Source organism: Lemur catta, chromosome 2 (assembly GCF_020740605.2).
Source record: "Lemur catta isolate mLemCat1 chromosome 2, mLemCat1.pri, whole genome shotgun sequence".
Taxonomy (NCBI): domain Eukaryota; kingdom Metazoa; phylum Chordata; class Mammalia; order Primates; family Lemuridae; genus Lemur; species Lemur catta.
In genome coordinates, this window is record NC_059129.1 from 31,422,614 (window position 1) to 31,441,403 (window position 18,790).

An 18,790-nucleotide genomic window follows, 5' to 3' on the forward strand; every position below is an offset into this window, starting at 1 on the left:
ACACCTGATGTTTTTATCAAGTTGTTGCTCCATTTTTACTTGATCTTTTTCCATTAACTACAAGCTTGTCTCCCCATTCAAATATATTTTGTGTCTCTTTGTCAGCTATAACTACTCTTATCTCTAAGGTATGTTTTTTTGGATAAAGATTTCAGATTCTTTTCATTGTTATTGTTTTTCAAAAGACTACAGGGAAATCTGTGGATGAGCTTGTTTTGTTACCTTTGCAAGAATCTTATTTCTTCATGTGATTTCCCCTTCCCTTTTACTCCCAAGAGAGAAAATCGTAACTTGGAGGTGGGTAGGCAGGAATGTCAGCCACAATTGGTGATTTGGAAATTTTAACATACTTAATTTAAATTATCCCTGAGGTCAGAACACACATCCTCACCAAGGGGCAGAGTATACATTCGTTCTGTATTCAGAAAGCTGTAATAGATAGTAGCCATGGCCTCCCTGTGTGGATCTGTAATGAATGGAGCATATCTATTTTAGATGGATAATCAATTTTGAAATCCCTTGTCGTAGGTAAGCTGTTAAAACAGAAATGTTAGCTTCACGTGTTTAATGAGTAGCTTCAATGATAGCTTAGTAACAGAGATGGCAAGAAAGGCAGGTGGGGGGCAGTGAGAAAGAGGAGAATGAATGTTTAATGAATATGTACTTGTAGACTTGAATGTCAGCAGCAACTTTCTCCCTCCTGGAAAATGTCTTTCAACCATGCATCCCATTACTGTTCCTGTAGCCCATGGTAGCGTAGAGATTGAAGCAGAGTGTGTTTCTAAGAAAGCTCTTCTTTACGACATAATGACATCGAGGTGAGTAATTTGCAGAGATTGTTGGAGCAGTGGTCAAATCTAGGGAAAAAAAGCCTGCAGAATGAAAAGACCATGTTAAGTAGGAGATGGCTTATAATGAGCCCGGAAATTGCATCTCAGATAGCCAGCTGGCCGGCATTTCCTCATATTCCTATCTTATGCAAACCACTAAAAATGTCCTCCTACCCTATTTTCTCAACCTCTTAATACCTCTCATTTCTACCTAATGCATTGAAAATATGAATGAATTAACAACTCTACGGCTTGAAGAAATAAGAATTAAGCCCTTTTCATTATTTAGTGAAAATATTTGCCTATTTTGACACCAAGGGAACTTTTTATTCTTCCTTTTTAAAAATCTGAACTTTTCAAATCCCAGTTTGACTCACAACTTTTTCTAGATTTTGTGATCACTTTCTCTATATAGTTTGGACAGAGTTTAACTGAGGTCTCCAAGCAAGAAAAACTGAGTCCTTCTTCTCATTAGAAATTACGGGAATACAGAAAGTTAAGATCAACTTGATCCCTGAAGAAGCGTCCCGTTAAGTTGTTCAGCAGTTAGGGCATCATCACCTGTCTACTTTCCTAGGCTTTTACCTCTTGGTAACTGTGTCTTTTATAAAATGAGAAAGCAATCCTTAAATACACACCTATGAATGAATAACTTAAATAATGTAAAAGCTGTTTCTAATTTTTTGTTCTATTTTCGTAGCATAATCTGGTTTTATCTGTGGTTTGAAGGCGTTCATGTAATTTCTGACTTGGAAAATTATTCAAGTTATCAGATATTTGCATCTATATTTAGATACAGACTTAGATTAGATACACATGACAGAGACTGTTTCCTGGGCCTTTTGGGTAGCAAGACCTCAGGGATACTTTTCAGGAGCAGCAACCAAATTCTGATTGCTGCTAGTAACATCCGTTACCTATATTATGATGGTGGCTATCCTGTTGGTGACCAGAGTTTGTGTCCCACTGAATACAAGGCCATAGTCAGAATCTTGGATTATAGTACCAGACAAGGGGAAACCTCTTTATTTATTTGAACCTCTTCTCTTCAAATTCTCCAGCCTTGATTGAAGGGAGCTGGCAAGTAGTCAAGAAAAATGTGGTAGAGAGGGTGTAGGGAGTAAGAGGGAATCAAATGTCAATGCCGTGGACATTTGGCAAAGTAGATTAGAAGAGGGTTTTTCTATACAGTTTTTTGCCAGGTCTAGAAATTATAACTTAATGCTACACATCTTTTTCTCTTGAAAAAACAAAAACAAAAACAAAAAAAAATGGTGAATACTGTGGGTTGGCAAATGTGAATAGCCTCTGATCTGAGATTCTGTCTGCCTTCTAGCAAATGCTGAAACAAATTCCAGTAGACCTTTAACGTATATGAGGATCCAGTGTCTGTATTCCCTCATGTGTCTGTGTTTGTGTGTGTTTGGGGGGGGGGTATAAGGCAGGGTGCTTAAATGCTTTGTTGCATTATGTTAATTCCTCAGCAGTGCAATCAAATTCATGTCGTAATTAAAGCTGTCAGTTGGAAGGCAAGCCAATCGCCACAAAAACACAGCATAACAAATGAAGTGAGATGATTCTGCGTGTAGCTATACAATGCTTCACCAGGCATGAAATTAAATAAGTAATTTGATGTTGACATCAGAAATTGAAATGATACCCACTGTTCCCTCATTCAGTCAGACCTGCATAAACAATAGCCAGAACAAATATGCACAACAAAGCCCTCTTCTCCACCCAGCTCCCTGAGTAATGTACAATATATATGCAAAATGAGCATAACAGAGCTTTCTGAGACCTGAAGGATGTAATTTCGTTTGGTATACAATAAGATGATATGTATGTAGGGGGTGAGGAAGTAGATTTGGAAGTGTACCTCTCCTTCTGGGATGAAATACCTTTGTAGAAAGGGGGAGGGGAATGAAATAAACAATTCCTTTGGTCTCTCTGAGTAATTCATCCTAAAATGATTTTACTTCCCAGGGGCATGAGTCCAGGTTGGTAGAGACTAACTTGGCTTTTGCCTTCTGCTCCATGGAGGGCTGTGATGCTATCACATGGCCAATCTCTGGTATGAGAAGCTGTCTTCATAACTACTGTGGATCTCCCTCTGTACCATTTATGGGATTAAGAGTGCAGCAGGATTTTTAAAAACTGAGCCCAGTGTGTTCACACATCTATGGTGCCTTAGACCTCAGAGCTTGTCTGAAACACTAAGATGAAGAAGTTCTGCTTGGGGAACTTGTTTGATGTAGCTGTATAACAGTTACAGCACCATATTTCCTTCTCAAAGAGTTTAGAGTCAAGAAGAATCACATCTACTGTGTATTTGGAAATGTCGAATTATCCTGAGCCTTTTTCCCCCTATATAATTCATTTACTCATTTATTTATACGTTAATTCAACAAATACTCATTAAATGCATCCTCTGCGCAAGGCATTGTGCCAATCTCCAAGGAATCAATGATGCATAAACCAGATTATCCATACTACCTGTAGTTTCCACAGTATGGAGCAGGACATGTAGATGGAAGAGCTAGAAGTGAATAGAGTATTTGCATCAGGGCGGTGGTCAGTGTGCTCCAGGGAAGGTGTAACAAGCAACTCAAGCTCATCAGGGAAAAGGCTTGGCTGGTGCAAGGATGCTTAGCTGAGACTTGCAGACTGACTCAGCATTAGCTTTATCTTCATTTCAAGCTCATTTGGGTCCTCTCTTAATCACAAAGAGGGTGCTAAAAATTATAGAATTTATAAGGAGAGGTTTTAGGGGAAAAAGGAAACAAACAAAAAAAAGAATCTCAGACAAGTATAAAACACATGTTCTCTTTTTGGCTTCTTTTCCCAAATAAGTGATGCCCTACATTCCTTTCAGGATTACTCTTTTTAAGTTCCCTGTGTGTCAGAACTATGGCAGCCTAAATTAATAACTCTTGTAACTAAACCCTTCAGAAAAATGGTGCTTTTCATGGCTTCCCTTTGCTCACACATTCTTTACATTTTAGTCTGCTAATTACGTTTACAAAATGTCTCATTTCTGAAAAACTCTGTGTGTGTACTAACTGGTGCCTTTGGGGAATAAACTGGCAAGTAGGTCATACACTGGAAAAGTCATCCAAACCCACTGGGCTTTTTATTTTCAAGTTAGTCTGGGCTTTTTCCTCTTGCCTGCCCCTTTGTGGCCACAAAACTGAGTAGCTTGAGACCAGGGCATTGAATGTCAGCAAGTCAGGGAGGCAAGCTGATGCGTGTCTGTTTAGTCTCAGTGCGGGGCGAAATGCCATCATTAATTCATTACCCAGCTGCCTGTCAAATAAATTGGCAATTACGTCCACCGCAGAAGCTTGGAATTCAGTAAATAGCACGTTAGCATCTCTGAGTTGTTGAGAGATGTAAAGGGGAAAATTAAGCAACACGATGTTTGTATCAGTAGCAGATGACAAGGGGCAGCATACACTGGTGATGTGCTGTAGTGATGAAAAGCCTGCAAAGGGCTGGTAATGAGCTGTGCGGATTGGAACGTGTTAAAAACCATTGCTGATTTTCCACTTTGTCTTTATGCTTTATTGCAGAGTTCAGCTCCTTCCAGCTTGGGAACAGGCTACTTCGTAAGTCTCTCGATTTCCACATATGTGCCTTGCATTGGCATTGATTTACCTCTATAATGAATGCTCATTGGGATGTGAAAAAAATCTAAGAAATTCCCTCTCGGTCCTAAAGAGGAGACTGATTTCCATCCTTTATTAAGAATTGTTTTATTTTTAAAGATGTAAACCGTGGGGCCCTAGGTATCATAGGCCAGTCTGAGGTGTTTTCCTGTTTCCCAACACCCGTGGCATTTGCTGCTTACCTGGCAGTGTAAGGAAACAGGGAAACCTGATTGGTTTCGGCCACCTTCTCTACATAATTGCTTTTTTAGTGAGAGGTATCATGGTGGAGGATGGAATTCAGATTATGCATTGATATTTATGAACTTTCAAGATTTCTTGAAGAACTTCTCTACATATACCATGAATTGCCTTTTTTTTGCAATGAGAGATAGTGTTTTAATGGATGTTTTCCCTCACAGGCTGGGTAGGTGGCCTTTAGGTTTTCTTTTAACAACAATTGAACTCTTCATTTTAGCAAATATAAGTGTATTATTTTATTTCTGGAACTTATTCTCTGTTCTTTGGGAGAGGTAGGGCTGGGGTGACACACTTGGGCAATTATCACAATATTGTGATAATCATGCATTTAAAATTCATTTATAGACAGACAGATTGTCACTGCATTATATTTATAGCAAATTACCCTTTTTGGATTTAATAATCCTTTTCAGATAAAAATGAAAAAGAGTTACATATAAGCATTATTTATACAATAGGATAACATGCCAATGTAGAAGTTTATCATGATATTTAAAGGAACCTGATTTGTGTTTTGAGTGATCAATACTGATACTGTAATGCTTGCCTCCATAGCATTTTCTGAGAAAATAATGAAATCATGAAAATAAAATAAAGTGGAAAATAATTACTGATTGTTTAATTGCTTCTAAACTTTTCCCCCTCCATATGCTAATTACTCTGGTTTTCACCTGCCCTCATATTTCTCTCAATACATTTATATTAAATGTATGAACACCAGCATCATATCATTTCCAAGCTTGGCAGAAGTGGCATTTTCTAGGTGTTGATTTTTGTTTTTTGTCTTAAATCTATAGTATTAGGAGAAAAAGGATAAAAGGTTATTTGGTACCTGCTTAGTACAGTTAGCACACTTATCCTTGCTTCCACTTATTGTGGCTGAATATTCATGCTGATAGGAACAAGCAGGATACATTCAATATCCTGCTTTAGCAGTCGAAATAACAGACGTAGTCCCATCTGCCATCTTTTCACACCAGGCTGGATGTGGGTTGAAATGCTGGAAGTAAAATCTGGAGACTACTGATGTCTATTCTCTATCCAAAAGCTAAATTCTCCCTCTTTGCTTTCTTCAGCAAAAACAAGGCTGAAGCCACTACCTTTGCCATTGATCACTTCTAGACTGAACGTTTTAGTATTTTTTTATTGTCAGTATGATCACTCTGAAAGTAGAAAATCATTTCTAGAAACATTGAAATTTTCATTATGTTTTTGTCACTTTTTTTCCTCTCTAGTTGCAAGAATTTTTTTATTCTCTAGTAATACATTCTTATGAGTAAAAAGTCTTTAATTATGCATCTAAAATGCTTTTATACAACACTGGATGAGTACAAAAGTTTTTCCTTATTTTGGTAAAAATTGCTTGTAGACTGACTTTGTTTATATAAAAATCTGTCATATTATTAGCTTACACGGAGAAGATATGTACCAGATGTATGTTCAGCTCTCAACTATGACAAAAATTTCCTACTTAGAATGTGTTTCCAATAATGTGATTGTTATGTTATCAAAGTACAACATCCATCGATACTGTTGCCAAGTCCTCATCAAAAGTATCTTCTGTTTCAACTTTCATTCGAACAGTATCACATGTAATACTAACTGCAGCATTGGTGAATTTCACAGTTTTAAGTGGAAATGATATGTTCACAACTTATGTTAGTTCTTTGCCAACATATTGTTTGCACTGTGGTTTGTAATCTGTGATGTCATAATAGATTTTACTTATGTCTGTAAAGAAGGCTCAGTGTCAGGTAAGTGGAAGGGTGACTTTTTGATTCTATCCTTAATCCTCTTTATCATCTCTTTGGAATGTGGACAGAGGCAAATCACCTGCAGAATCAACGACCTATTAATGCAATTGAACCATAATGTGAATTCTGGTATAAGAAAACTGAAGGCACTCACCTATTAGGTTTAACAACCTGGAACTGTTTTCCTGAACAATTTCCCATGCTCCAACATTACTCGAACTTCAGAATGTTCCTTAATTTAGATTTTATACTACTAAAGCTTTTAGTGAGCTAAGGCAAAATACTGTTCATTTTGTGTGCTAATAAAATAGACACAACCTGAGAATGTGCATGTGCATGCACACATGCATGTATATGTGCACACACACACACACAAATATACATGCTTAGCCACAGCCAGGATATTTACTCTCTTTCATGTCTTTTAATTCATCAGTAGTGATATGTTAAAGGGTGTAAAGAAGAAGCCTTTGTTTTTGATCTGATTGTATTTGTTTATATCTCCTTGGTTTTGTGTTCCAAAGATATCTGCCTAAGTCTGTCACTTTTCCAATCCGTTTAAAAGCAAAAGATTTGAGAAATGAGAACAGCAGCTAAAATCAGTATTTACATAAGCATATTGCAAAGAATTCTTAAAGTAGACAAAATAAAGAAGGATTGGAACAAACTCTCCACATTTTTGGGAGGTTTTGAATGATGTGGGTGTTATACACACAGAAAGACACATATATATATTCATTACATACTCATGCCCAGCTCATATTCTAAATATAAATGAAAGTATAGACTAGTTGGAATTGATTTGCTTTTTTTTTTTGGCAAGAGAAGTAAAACTTGTTGGAGTGTATGTAGGATTTTCTTTTTTTTTTTTTTTAACATCAATGCAATGAACACATTTTCTTTTCAATTTAAATATTTTAGGCTATATTCTCTTCTTAAACGTGTATTTGAAGTTTTATTATGCATAGTGTATAATTATGAACTGAGAAGCAGAGTCATCTTTAAGACTAGTTGTGTGACCTTGGGCAAGTTATTTGGTATCTCTGAGTCTGTTTCCTCATCAGTACCTATTACAGTTGTGAATCTTAAGTGAGGTAAAATATTTAATGCACATAGAACAGTACTCTATTACATCAAATAATTATTTCCTTCTATTATTCACATTATAGTGTGTAATGGAATAAGCTTTGTCTCATTAAGTGGCTGTGCAATGTTGTACTGATAAAAATTAATGATACAAAAGTAGATTTTGTAATTTGTACCTGTAGGATAGGAGTATGTTATTCTTACTATATTCTTCTTGTAGCTTTGTCAGGAGCCTAGGATTTTGTTTTTATTAAGCTGTATACCAATTCACTCTGAACATAAAACAAATATGGTATTCATCCTCTGTGATCCTATATGAATGTGATGATGTTGGAATGAACTATTCTATAGGTTGTTCACATATTATAGTTGTTCCCTTTAATTTTTCTGTTAAAGTTACTTATGCATTTTCTCCCTCAGAGGAATTTGTAGCACTTGAGGCTTTTAAAGACTGCTTAACAGTTCTTAGGATTGGGTTGGGAGGTTCAAGAAGACCTGTTTAATATATTCACATTTTTATGAGCTTGTCTCACGTTTGTTCCTCTCTGACACCAGAAGGAAAAGTGGGTGCCCTAGCATATAGGAATGAAATAACTGAAGGAAGCAGAATGAAGAGATGAGTGAAAACATCTCATGGTGGCCTGTGGTCTAATGTATCATTATAGGAAAGATGTGAAGTCATTCTTTACAAGCACTTGACTCCATATGGAATTGGGGGCTACCACTGGGGTGACTTACCAGCCAGGCTGAACTTGATCCCAGTGTAAGGGAAGTAAAGCCTTGGTTTTTCTAGGTGACGTGTCCTGCTGCCTTCTCTGGATAATTTTCAGCCTTCTTCCAGGTTTGAATCTAAGTGTTTTAGGACCATAGCCACAGATAGCTTCGATACTGCTTTTGTAAACTCTAGTAATTTCTGTTAAGGGTTCTCAACTAATAATTTTCATCCTCCTCCATTGGATTGCGTGTAGTAACTGACATACTTTAAGGTTATCAAGGAAACTAGACCACTTATCTAGTAATTAAAACTACCGTATCATATAGTAAAGGGGAATTGTGTAATGGTACACAACTTAAAATGCGATTTGTGTAATTTATTTTCTTGTGCAGTTGAATTACTTAAGTTGTGTTGATAGTGCTGGTAACAGACAGTAGGTGCAAAATTGTGACCTATGGCTTTCCCTACAGAATTATAAAGATCATAAAGGGAATATACTTTTCCCCTAAGTTTTTGACCATAAACCCTTGAAATATCTCCTGTTTTCTTTTACTATAATTTGTATAACTTCCAAAACTGATTTGTGGTATTTTGTTTAATCACAGTTGCTTCTTGTTATTAGGTACATTTTGTTAGTAAGTGAGAAAAGAATGAGTGTCTTTAAAAAGATTTTTTTTTTCTTTTAAAGACAGTTGTTTAAAAAACTGAGCTTTTCTTTAAACAGAGCCTTCTGACTTTTTGTCTTTTAATAAATATTAGGCACCTTCTCTGTCAGTCACTTTGTAGGTGATGGGTTATAGAAGTAAAAAGCCATGACCTTCCCCTTCTCTCAAGGAATTTACACTAAACATAACTTCTTCCCTTTCTTTGTGATGCCTTTAAATTTTTCTGATATATGTTATGTATGTGTGTATGTATTCATGGAGAGTGAATTCTGTTATTTAAATATGCAAATTAATAATTTTGATCAGTTTGTAAGAAAACTGATACTATTAGGGAAGATGAAAAGTTTGTTGCCACATTTCAATAAAAATTTGTATAATTTTGTAATGAGGTTGAAAAATGAGTTTTTTAATTTAATAATCTCAGTCTCTGATGCCCTTCTGCCATTTTAACTTGTGTATCTTTATGAGATTTCTCTTTCAGGATTTTCTGATTGTGTTATGAGTATATATAACAGCTTGCTTGTTTAAGTAGGGATCCTGTAAGCTGATTCTTACATCTATCAGTGGCTGGATTGGATTGAATTGGATTCGGGTTTGTTTTTTGGCAAGAATGCTTCATAGACAATGTTGTGTACTTCAATTAGGAGTCACATGATATTTAGTTCTTTGTTTTTACTGATTTTTTTACTGATTGATTAGACCCTGGGTTCATTTAGGAGCTGCAAAATTCCATCCTTCTATAAAGAGAAACATCTGCATCAGCTATAGGTATTTGGTTACCTTGAGGTATAGTCGACACAGTAAATTTAAATAAGAGGGTTTCAGCTCTCCAGAGAACCTAACATTATTTAATAAGATTTATATGGGTTTTAGTTTCAGAAGTGCAGATACATCAATCTGGCCTTGATTGTACCCCCTTCAAAACAGAAGAAATAGTCTTCTTCTCCCCTACGTGCCAGTACTTATTGGTGATGCTATGAGAGGATTTTGTAGTTCAAGTGTTCATCTATCACCTGTTAAAAGTACTTATATTTAAGATACATATCACTAAGAATTTTTAATACTTCCCCTCAAATAAGACTCTAACATTTGTATTTATTAGTAACTAGCTCTAGGTAAATGAATTATTGGCCATTATTTATTTATTGATGAGTGTCTGCATTGTGATAGACTACTTCACATGGCACAGATAAATTCTCTAATTTCAAGGGCCTTACATAATGAAAAATCATTAAATTGTTGTATTTTCCATTTTCAGTTCTTACCCTTTTTGTCATGTTTTTGATCTGTTAACATTCTGATTTCAGGTATAGGATCAGTGAGCCAGGAACAGACATACCCTGATTAAGTGAACATTATAAGTTAAATTCTAGTGAGCATTTTGATTTATTCATGGAATCTCTACAATGGGCTGACTTTTTTAGCCCATCGTGTAGGTACTGTCTTCTGCCTCCATACCATCTTCTGCTTCAACGCTCTCATTCAGTACAAGAGAACTGTGAGAAATTCGATGAAGGATAATCAAACCAGAAAGGATCATTTGGTGCTTCCAGTTGCAACCAATAATCTTAACATTTTTTATCTCAACGTTCATGTGAAGAAAGAGTATTTTTGAACATTTGTTGTCTACAGAAATCTTTGTTTTGCTGTTACAAACTCTAGTTAAGGAGAAGAGATGAAAACTTAGGTGCTTATGATTGATGTGGGGAAGTATCCCTCAGCCTGGGTCTCTCTGTCCTCCCCTCTGCCATCTCTGGCCCCTCAGATTTGGAGGAAAAAAAATCATTTTAGTGAAAAAGGATGTAATGAGCCACTGGACAAAAGAATTGCTAAAGGACCCTCAGTTCTAATATTTCAGAATCCATGATCCTAGCTACCATACTAATGGAGTCTAAATTACAATTGAGTGGCCAAGTCTGCCTTTCTTTGAAATTAATGTATTTTAAAAATAATTATTAACAATGCAATTATTAATAATGTTTTAAATTTGTGGCATTCAATTAGCGTTAGTATATAGAGATATTGTAAGTGGATGGCTTATCCTGTTCTGTAGCTAGTCTATCCTCTGGATCATAGAGATGATGTCCTACAGGCTTTACTGCACAGTGTATTAACAATGCCAGAGGAGTAGACAGGCAACTGCCATGGAATCCTGAAAATAATTTTATTTTCATTTTCATGTTTTTTCTGACACTGGCTTTAAGGAAGATTGTCTTATCCTTGTTGGAGATTTCCAAATTACAGAAATGTTGAGCTATGTGCAGTGAGCCGATGGGCAATGTCAAACCTGGAGGTTGACTCTGACTACCCTCACAGCCTTTATTTTGATGGATTTAACTGACCTAGAGTTTTATTGACTATCAATCAGAATCTTTCAGATCAAAGGATTCATTCCTTTGCTTAACTACTTTAAAAAATATATTTTTCCTGAAATTGTAAATTAGGTGCCTCCTAATCCATTGCATAAAAAACTTATAGGTTGATGAAACACCAAGAGTATAATTTGAAAAGAGGTTAAAAAACACAACTGGGGCTTGTTAAAGAGGAAAAGTGCTATTTTAACTCCAAGTGTCACATTTTCCTATAGTCAGCTCTAGCAGTAAACAAGAGTTATTGGAGGCTTAGATAGGTAGAGACATTTCACTTATCTCCCAGTACTTGACTTCAGAAGCCAAACATTTAAAATGCATTTTGCTTGCGTAAAAATGTTTATCCATTTAAAATACAATGTCGTTTTAACAAAAACACCCTGTTGACAAGCTGTTTGGATATAGCACAGTTAATAAACTGTCTGGTCCTGTACACATATACTTGAAAAGACCAGCACAGTTACCCAAGGATTGGCATTATAAATCACTGTTAATTTGCTTAGTAGGCTAATGAATGACCTCCAGTTTTCCTTTAGTAATTAGCTTCACTAACAGGTTGAAGGGACCTTCCTTATATTATACTTAATATTTGATCTGAAATTTTTGGTGTCTAGTTTGCAGGACGAAAAAACCAAAAAATATTTTAGGCTCCACTGACAACTCCCTGGTAATAAATCCAGATGCAGAGATGGTGGCTGTTTTCAAGTAGAAGCATCACCAAAGGTGATGACTGTCTATTAGGATTTATAATCTGTAATATAATAGCAGATTTGGAAAGGAGTGGTGAAGCCAGATAATTGTAGTGTCTCCTGTCTAAATGTGCTGTGTGTATTAAAAATGCAGAAAGGCATAACAGCTGTGGTTCCTAGTATACTCCTAATATTTCATATGTTCATCACATCTCTCATAAAATCTTGCCCAGATCAACAAATGACAACTTACATGTACAGCTGAATTGCCTCAGAAGGAAATTGGAGAGGATCTGAATCATTAGGCAGTGTAACAGTGACCCACCAAGAACTCACCTAAGCCTGTGATGATATTTCTCTTACTACTTCCAGGAGTTCTCCCTTTCCATTTTTTGCCCCCAAAGAGAACATTTACCTTTTACCTTTTGTGAGAGGATTCTATCAATAACTTATCTTTTCCTACTTTTGTGGGGGAAATAGGCCCGACTTTGCCAAGAGAAAGTAGGGTTGTATTCTGTGCAGAAAAGGTCCTGGAAAATTAGCATCTCAACTCCAAACCCAAAGAAGACAAGAAATTTTATTCCCTTAGAATTTTTTAAAATAACTTTACAGTATAACTAGCTGTGTGTTATGAATACATGGTTTCTCTTGGATGAGTATTAATACTAGAACATTCTAAGAAGCAAAGGAAGCTAGTGAATCTAATATGTTCTTTTAATCAGATATTAAACTGCTAAGCATCATGACCAAATGGAACCTTTAAGTTGCATTTGTACAGAGGCATAATATAGTCACAAATTATTTTCATCTATTTATTGCTAAATTGCCAGCTTTACTAATTTGGTAATTGAAATAGATTTACTATTTTGGTTTTACATAGGCTTAGAGTTACAGAACCTCTGAGTCAGAAAGGACTTCAGAAATGACCTTGTCCAGCCAGCAATCTGAAATACAATTCAGAAAGATAAGTATTATTAGTATAGGCTGACAATTAGGACTGTGACCTCTCTCATCCTGGATACTGTCTTTCAGTTGACATAGTTGAAAATTACATGAATTTTTCTGCTATGCCACACTGTTTTCTTGTCTTGATGACAGTGACTGTTAACTGTCATATGTGATGCTGTAAAGTCTTTTTTTCCTCTAAAAATTCAATTGGATTTTTAGTTTTAAGAATAGGACCTCTTGTTAAAAAAGAAATCTCTGTTGAAGTTCATTATAGTACGCTTAGTATACTTGGCTTATTATTCAAAATTATTTACTAATAGATTCTATGATCTAATATATTACTGTCTTTCTTAGTCCACACTGGGTGGTGAAAATCAACCAGTGCTATAACTATGTCTTCCTGATAGTAAAATTTCAGTGCTGTCTTTGTAATGCCTCATCTCTATGGTGTTTGATAGATGCTGGCTGGCTATTACAAATTTTGTGTATTTATTTCCATTGGTGATTTTTATCTAGAGCTCTAACACAAATCAGATATTTTTCCCATTTTGTTTATTCACATATATATTTCTAAAGGGCTTTGAGACAATCTGTGGACATATTTAACATATTATACCTTTTTTCTATGTAGTCATCCTATCCAATTGTTTGAAAAAATTAACTAGACATTCTCTATGGAGAAGTGTGGAAACCATTGTTCTGGTACGCAATGGTAAAATAATTGACCATTAAAATATACTTACCATAGATTTAGTTGTGATGTGGACATATTATGGTAAGTCTCTTTGGATTATTTAATATAGTTTAATAAAAATTATTATGTAAAATAGATAAAAGACACACTTATAAATGATAGTTTCTACACATTTGATATAGTGTTTATGTCTAAACATATACTTCAATAACTAGCAAAAAGAGGTAAATGAAAAACTAGCTATTATTTATAGTAGGTCTGGGTTATATACAGTAGTGTCCTAAATGTAAAATTCTTAAATTATGACACATATTTAAATTTGAATACAGAAAGGATAAGTTCATTTTTCTGTATTCGTAGGGCCGTGAAATTTTTGAAGTTTTGGTCATACTCATTTTTGTGCATTGACCATCACCACATTCTGTGTTCTTCATATTTCAAATGAAAGATTGGATCAAGATTCTTCTTGAAGGAGCCTTTCAATATCAGCACATCTGTGGATGTGTTGTTAAACACTGTTGTACCACTAATTAAGGGACTGTATGTTTAGGGATGGTTTGTACAAGTTAAGGTGCCACTTACTCCCTGCCTAGGCACTGTTTCAGTGACATTGCTTCAGTCTAAAGTCACTTAAGTTCTTTATCTCAGAATGTTAGCAAACAAGAATAAAACCAATGCAAAATCATCTATTTATATAACTCTTATAAAAGTTTGATCTTCTTTAGGCCTTTATGACTAAAAATGTCTCTTGGTCTTCCTTAACTGGGAGAGTGGTTAGAATTGGGTTTCCCTAACTCTCACGTCTTAACAGCCTAAGGTAGGTCTCAGTGGTTGATTGCTGAAGTTTTTTCAGTGTTCAGAGTCTAATATTTTAGTACTCTTAGAGAAAAAAAATCTGCCTTCTTTTCCTGCTGTGATATGTACGTTGTGTTATTTTGTACTTGATATGATTTTCTTGGTTAACTTTTTGAGCTTCATTGACCATAATTTTACTGATTTTAATCAGCATGGATCTTTATAATGATTTTTACTCCTGTATATTTTGTATGACATATTCTTCATTACATACTTGAATTAAGTCATTTTAATTTTTCTATCATTCAGCAATGTGCTCATTATTGGTTCATTTATTATTTTGAAGCAATGGAATTATTTATGTATTTTTATTTTTAATTTTCTGCCATCTTCTGTTTTCCCACCCCCACCCCCATTTGGTCCTATAACATGATAACATTGCAAACATGAGCCTGAATAAAAAAAGATCACTTCATTGATTGCTAAACATATAGTTCTTTAAAAGTCATTTCAGGTCATTGTGCTACTAATTAGTTTGATTAGAAGCATTTAAGCTGTCACATATAAAGTCTTTCATTTCCTAGGGTTTCAATTACAAATCATGAAAACTGCTCTGTACTTGTCTGTGTACACAGTACACTTTTAAGGTTTTGAAAGAAAGCTATGCCTGTTACAAAGATCACTCACAATTTCAGAGCCTAGATAAAGCCAGTGTGCAATTTTGGAGCAGTGACACAATTTTACTAAAACATTTTAAAATGTGCATGTGTACATATATGTAGGTAGGTGACTGTCAAAACCATCTCTTTATTCTTACTCTTAGACATAGTACACATCTGCAAATCATAGCACCTCTTGTATTTTCCTGGAAAGAGTTGGAACCCATTCTACTAAGTGAGGTATCCCAAGAACGGAAAAATAAGCACCACATGTACTCCCCATCAAATTGGTTTCACTGATCATCACCTAAGAGCACATTTAGGAATAACGTTGATCGGGTGTTGGGCAGATGTGGGTGGGGGAGGGGATGGGTGTATACATACATAATGAGTGCGATGTGCACTGTCTAGGGGATGGACAGGTTTGAAGCTCTGACTGGGAGCGGGGGCAAGGGCAATATACGTAACCTAAAATTTTGTACCCCTACAATATGCTGAAATAAGAATAAAAAAAAAAACCTTGGTTATCTAAACATCTTTTGGTGACTGATAGTTTGTGAAAGTGGAAGACTTGTACAGAAATAAAAGGTTTTAATGCCATACCCTCAAAATAAGGAAAATAGTCCAAGGTGTTTGTAGACACAATAATAAAATCCTACTACAGTAAGTATTTGTTGAGTTATTGAGGTTGTTCAAAGAGAGTTTTCAGAAAAAGAGTAAGAACTGGGCACAGTGGCACACACCTGTAGTCCCAGCTGCTTGGAAGGCTGAGGAAGGAGTATGCTTAAGCCCAGGAGTTCAAGGCTATAGTATGTGACGATTGTGCCTGTGAATAGCCACTGCACTCCAGCCTGGGCAATATAGTGAAACTCCCATCTCTTGGGAGGAAAAAAAGGTAAAATCATGACTCTCATACATTATAAAATTTATATGTTTAAAAAGTCATATTGTATTATAACCAGTTCAAAGGAAAATGAAAAGAAAAGCCACAGTTATAGGTTAGGAATATTGAAATGAATGTGCAAATAGTGGCAGAACTGGCTTCAAAGGAAGTCAGTTGAGCCTCTCCCTGACAGGACAGAATTTAAAGCATGATTATAGACAATATTTATTTTTGCACTGCTATCACTTACCTACAACTTCCAGAGTTGTAAAATAGCTCCTATGAAATCAGAAAATGGTAATGCTGAAGAGTGTGCTACAGACAGTGCATAGTGTTCCCTTGAAGCAAATATATTCCTGTATGATGAAAGATAGTCTCAAAGAAAAGTTTGTTTTCATTAAATTTGGCCTGATTATTTACGTGGGTATACCAAGAGTGTTAATTTAGTATATAAGCCTTTTAAAGTTTGTTTTGTTGGATATTTTTACAAGGAACCTGATATTGCACTTTTAAAAGTCTTTATTATTTGCTGTCCTGAGACTGAAAAGCCAAGCCTAAGAAACTTCCTATAGTACCTTTAAATTTGGATGAATTTCTTTCTTCTTGAGGTTCCCAGAATATCCCAATGTACCTTGATAGGAAGTGATCTTCCTTCCCATCTGTGCAGTTGGACCCTCTAAAATTAGGTACCAGGTTAATTTTCTGGGAGGGTTTTGTAAGTGATGATTCTATAAAGTCACCCTTAATTCCTTGTGATACACATGTTTAAATGAGCGTTACTCACAAATACAACATTTCAGACAAGGTCTTCAAATTTTTTTATATCATCTTGGTAAATAGGAAGACCAATTCTAGTGTAATCTATAAAATAGCCATACTGCGATGGTGCTATTGCACTCTAGCCCAGGCAACAAAGAGAGACCCTGTCTCAAAAAAAAAAAAAGAAGAAAAGAGAAAAGAAAGTAAGTTTTAAACAAAACTATAAACAAACAAGGCCATTGAAGCTGCTAAGATTTTATTTTAACACATTTCATTGCTTTTCAGGCTCAGGTACTATAAGCCAAGGCAAATAAAAAACTCACTTTCCATGTTTTGTTCTCATTATGCTCTTTCATATATTGGAACAAACTGACACTTTACATCAAGACTGATCTTATACAATGTGTTTATTATTGCCAGTTTGAAATGAATCAGTAAGCAAACATTTAAATTTTTTTTAGTTCCAATTTTCAGTGCTATAAACATACATAATTATAACCCACATATTCTCATAGACTAAAAATAAGCTCATTGAGATCTTCAATAAGTTGTAAGAGTGAAAGTTACCTGGAAACCAAAAATCTTCAAAAACAACTGCTTTAGAACAAAAGTGCTATTTTCCTGGAAAACAGGAGCACATACAGAATTATACGAGGTCTATCTGGAAAGTATCCAGCCATTGTTAATATTAAATATAATGAGAATGGTTTGTGCGACATCAGTGTACCTGCAGCCAAGGAGTGTGGACTGTAACGCACATGTGTGAACAATGACAACTTCAGTGTGCTAGTCAGTGGGGCCCTAGACGATATTGAGTGAGCATGTGTACTGTGTGGCCATCACTTTCAAAATGACTGAGCAAGTAGAGCAACAAATCTACATCCAATTTTCCACTAAGCTTGAACATTCCTCTACAGAAACTATTTTGGATGAATCAGAAGCCTTTTGGGGATGATGCAATGAGTGTGGCACAAATAAAAGTATAGCACAAATGCTTCAAAGATGGTTGAGGATCTCTTGGAAGTGATCCATGATCTGGAAAGCCTGCAACAAGCAGAACACCTGAGAATGGTGAACATGTATGGTTAGGTTAAGAGATGCTGGGAGAACCATGTGAGGTCCTAAGTGCCTACTTCGAAGGGGACTGAGGAGTCATTGTCCTATGTACGGTGTTTCTTGTATCTTGTATCTTCTTCAATAAATGTCTCTATTTTTTCATATTACATGGCTGGATACTTTCCAGAAAAACCTCGTATTTCTCTGAAGCCATTGTTCCTAAATATAATGTTAATTAACTCCTTCTATTAGTTATAATTTTTATCCAAATATAACTAAGTTCTGTTTCACATAAAAACATTGGGGGATAACTGTGATCTGCCTTTTCCACATTAGTATTTTACCCAACATCATGAATAATTGAACTTTCTACAGCCACACACATCTCTTACATAGCTTGTTAATGTGGCAAGAATGAACACATTCACTAATTTGACCCAAAAATACAGGCTTCTCCATAGATTATAAAAATAAACAACAAAAGGGAAAGATTTTAAATTATGATTAGTGATTAATGTTTCAGTATCCTTTCTTACTTAGAAATGGCCTAGGTATCCAATGAATATCCATTAATTAACTCAATATCAGTCTAAGGTTTTAGGTTACTTAAAAATCTTAGAAATTTTGCTCAAGTTTAATTAACAAAATATAATTACTGTTGAAATAAAGTTTATCAGAATATTGACTCAATTTGGTCCAACAAACCATAAAGACAAACAAACATAAATCTCAACAGAAAATAGAAGTAATGCTAGCTTATTTGATAAGTAAAACTGTGTGTGTGTGTGTGTGTGTGTGTGTGTGTGTGTAGTAGTAGTAGTAGTAGTAGTAGTAGTAGTAGTAGAAGAATATCCCAAGTAGAGTTAAAATGTAGACTCATACTTAACACTGATAAATCAAAGACAGCATAGCTGCTTTTACAAAGCCAAAATTTATTAATCTAATCTTGTTTGTTAAAGTTTTACCTAAATTAATTGAACGTC

At 35.3% G+C, this 18,790-nt stretch overlaps 1 protein-coding gene across 2 annotated transcripts in view; it reads left to right on the forward strand.

Annotated features, from left to right (window-relative positions):
- AUTS2 (activator of transcription and developmental regulator AUTS2) overlaps nt 1–18,790 on the forward strand; it is a 1,151,910-nt gene that overhangs the window by 531,474 nt on the left and 601,646 nt on the right. For both annotated transcript variants that reach the window (XM_045543179.1, XM_045543180.1), the window contains exon 4: nt 4,400–4,435. In XM_045543179.1, the coding sequence (XP_045399135.1) occupies nt 4,400–4,435 (36 nt within the window). The remainder of the gene's footprint in view (nt 1–4,399; nt 4,436–18,790) is intronic.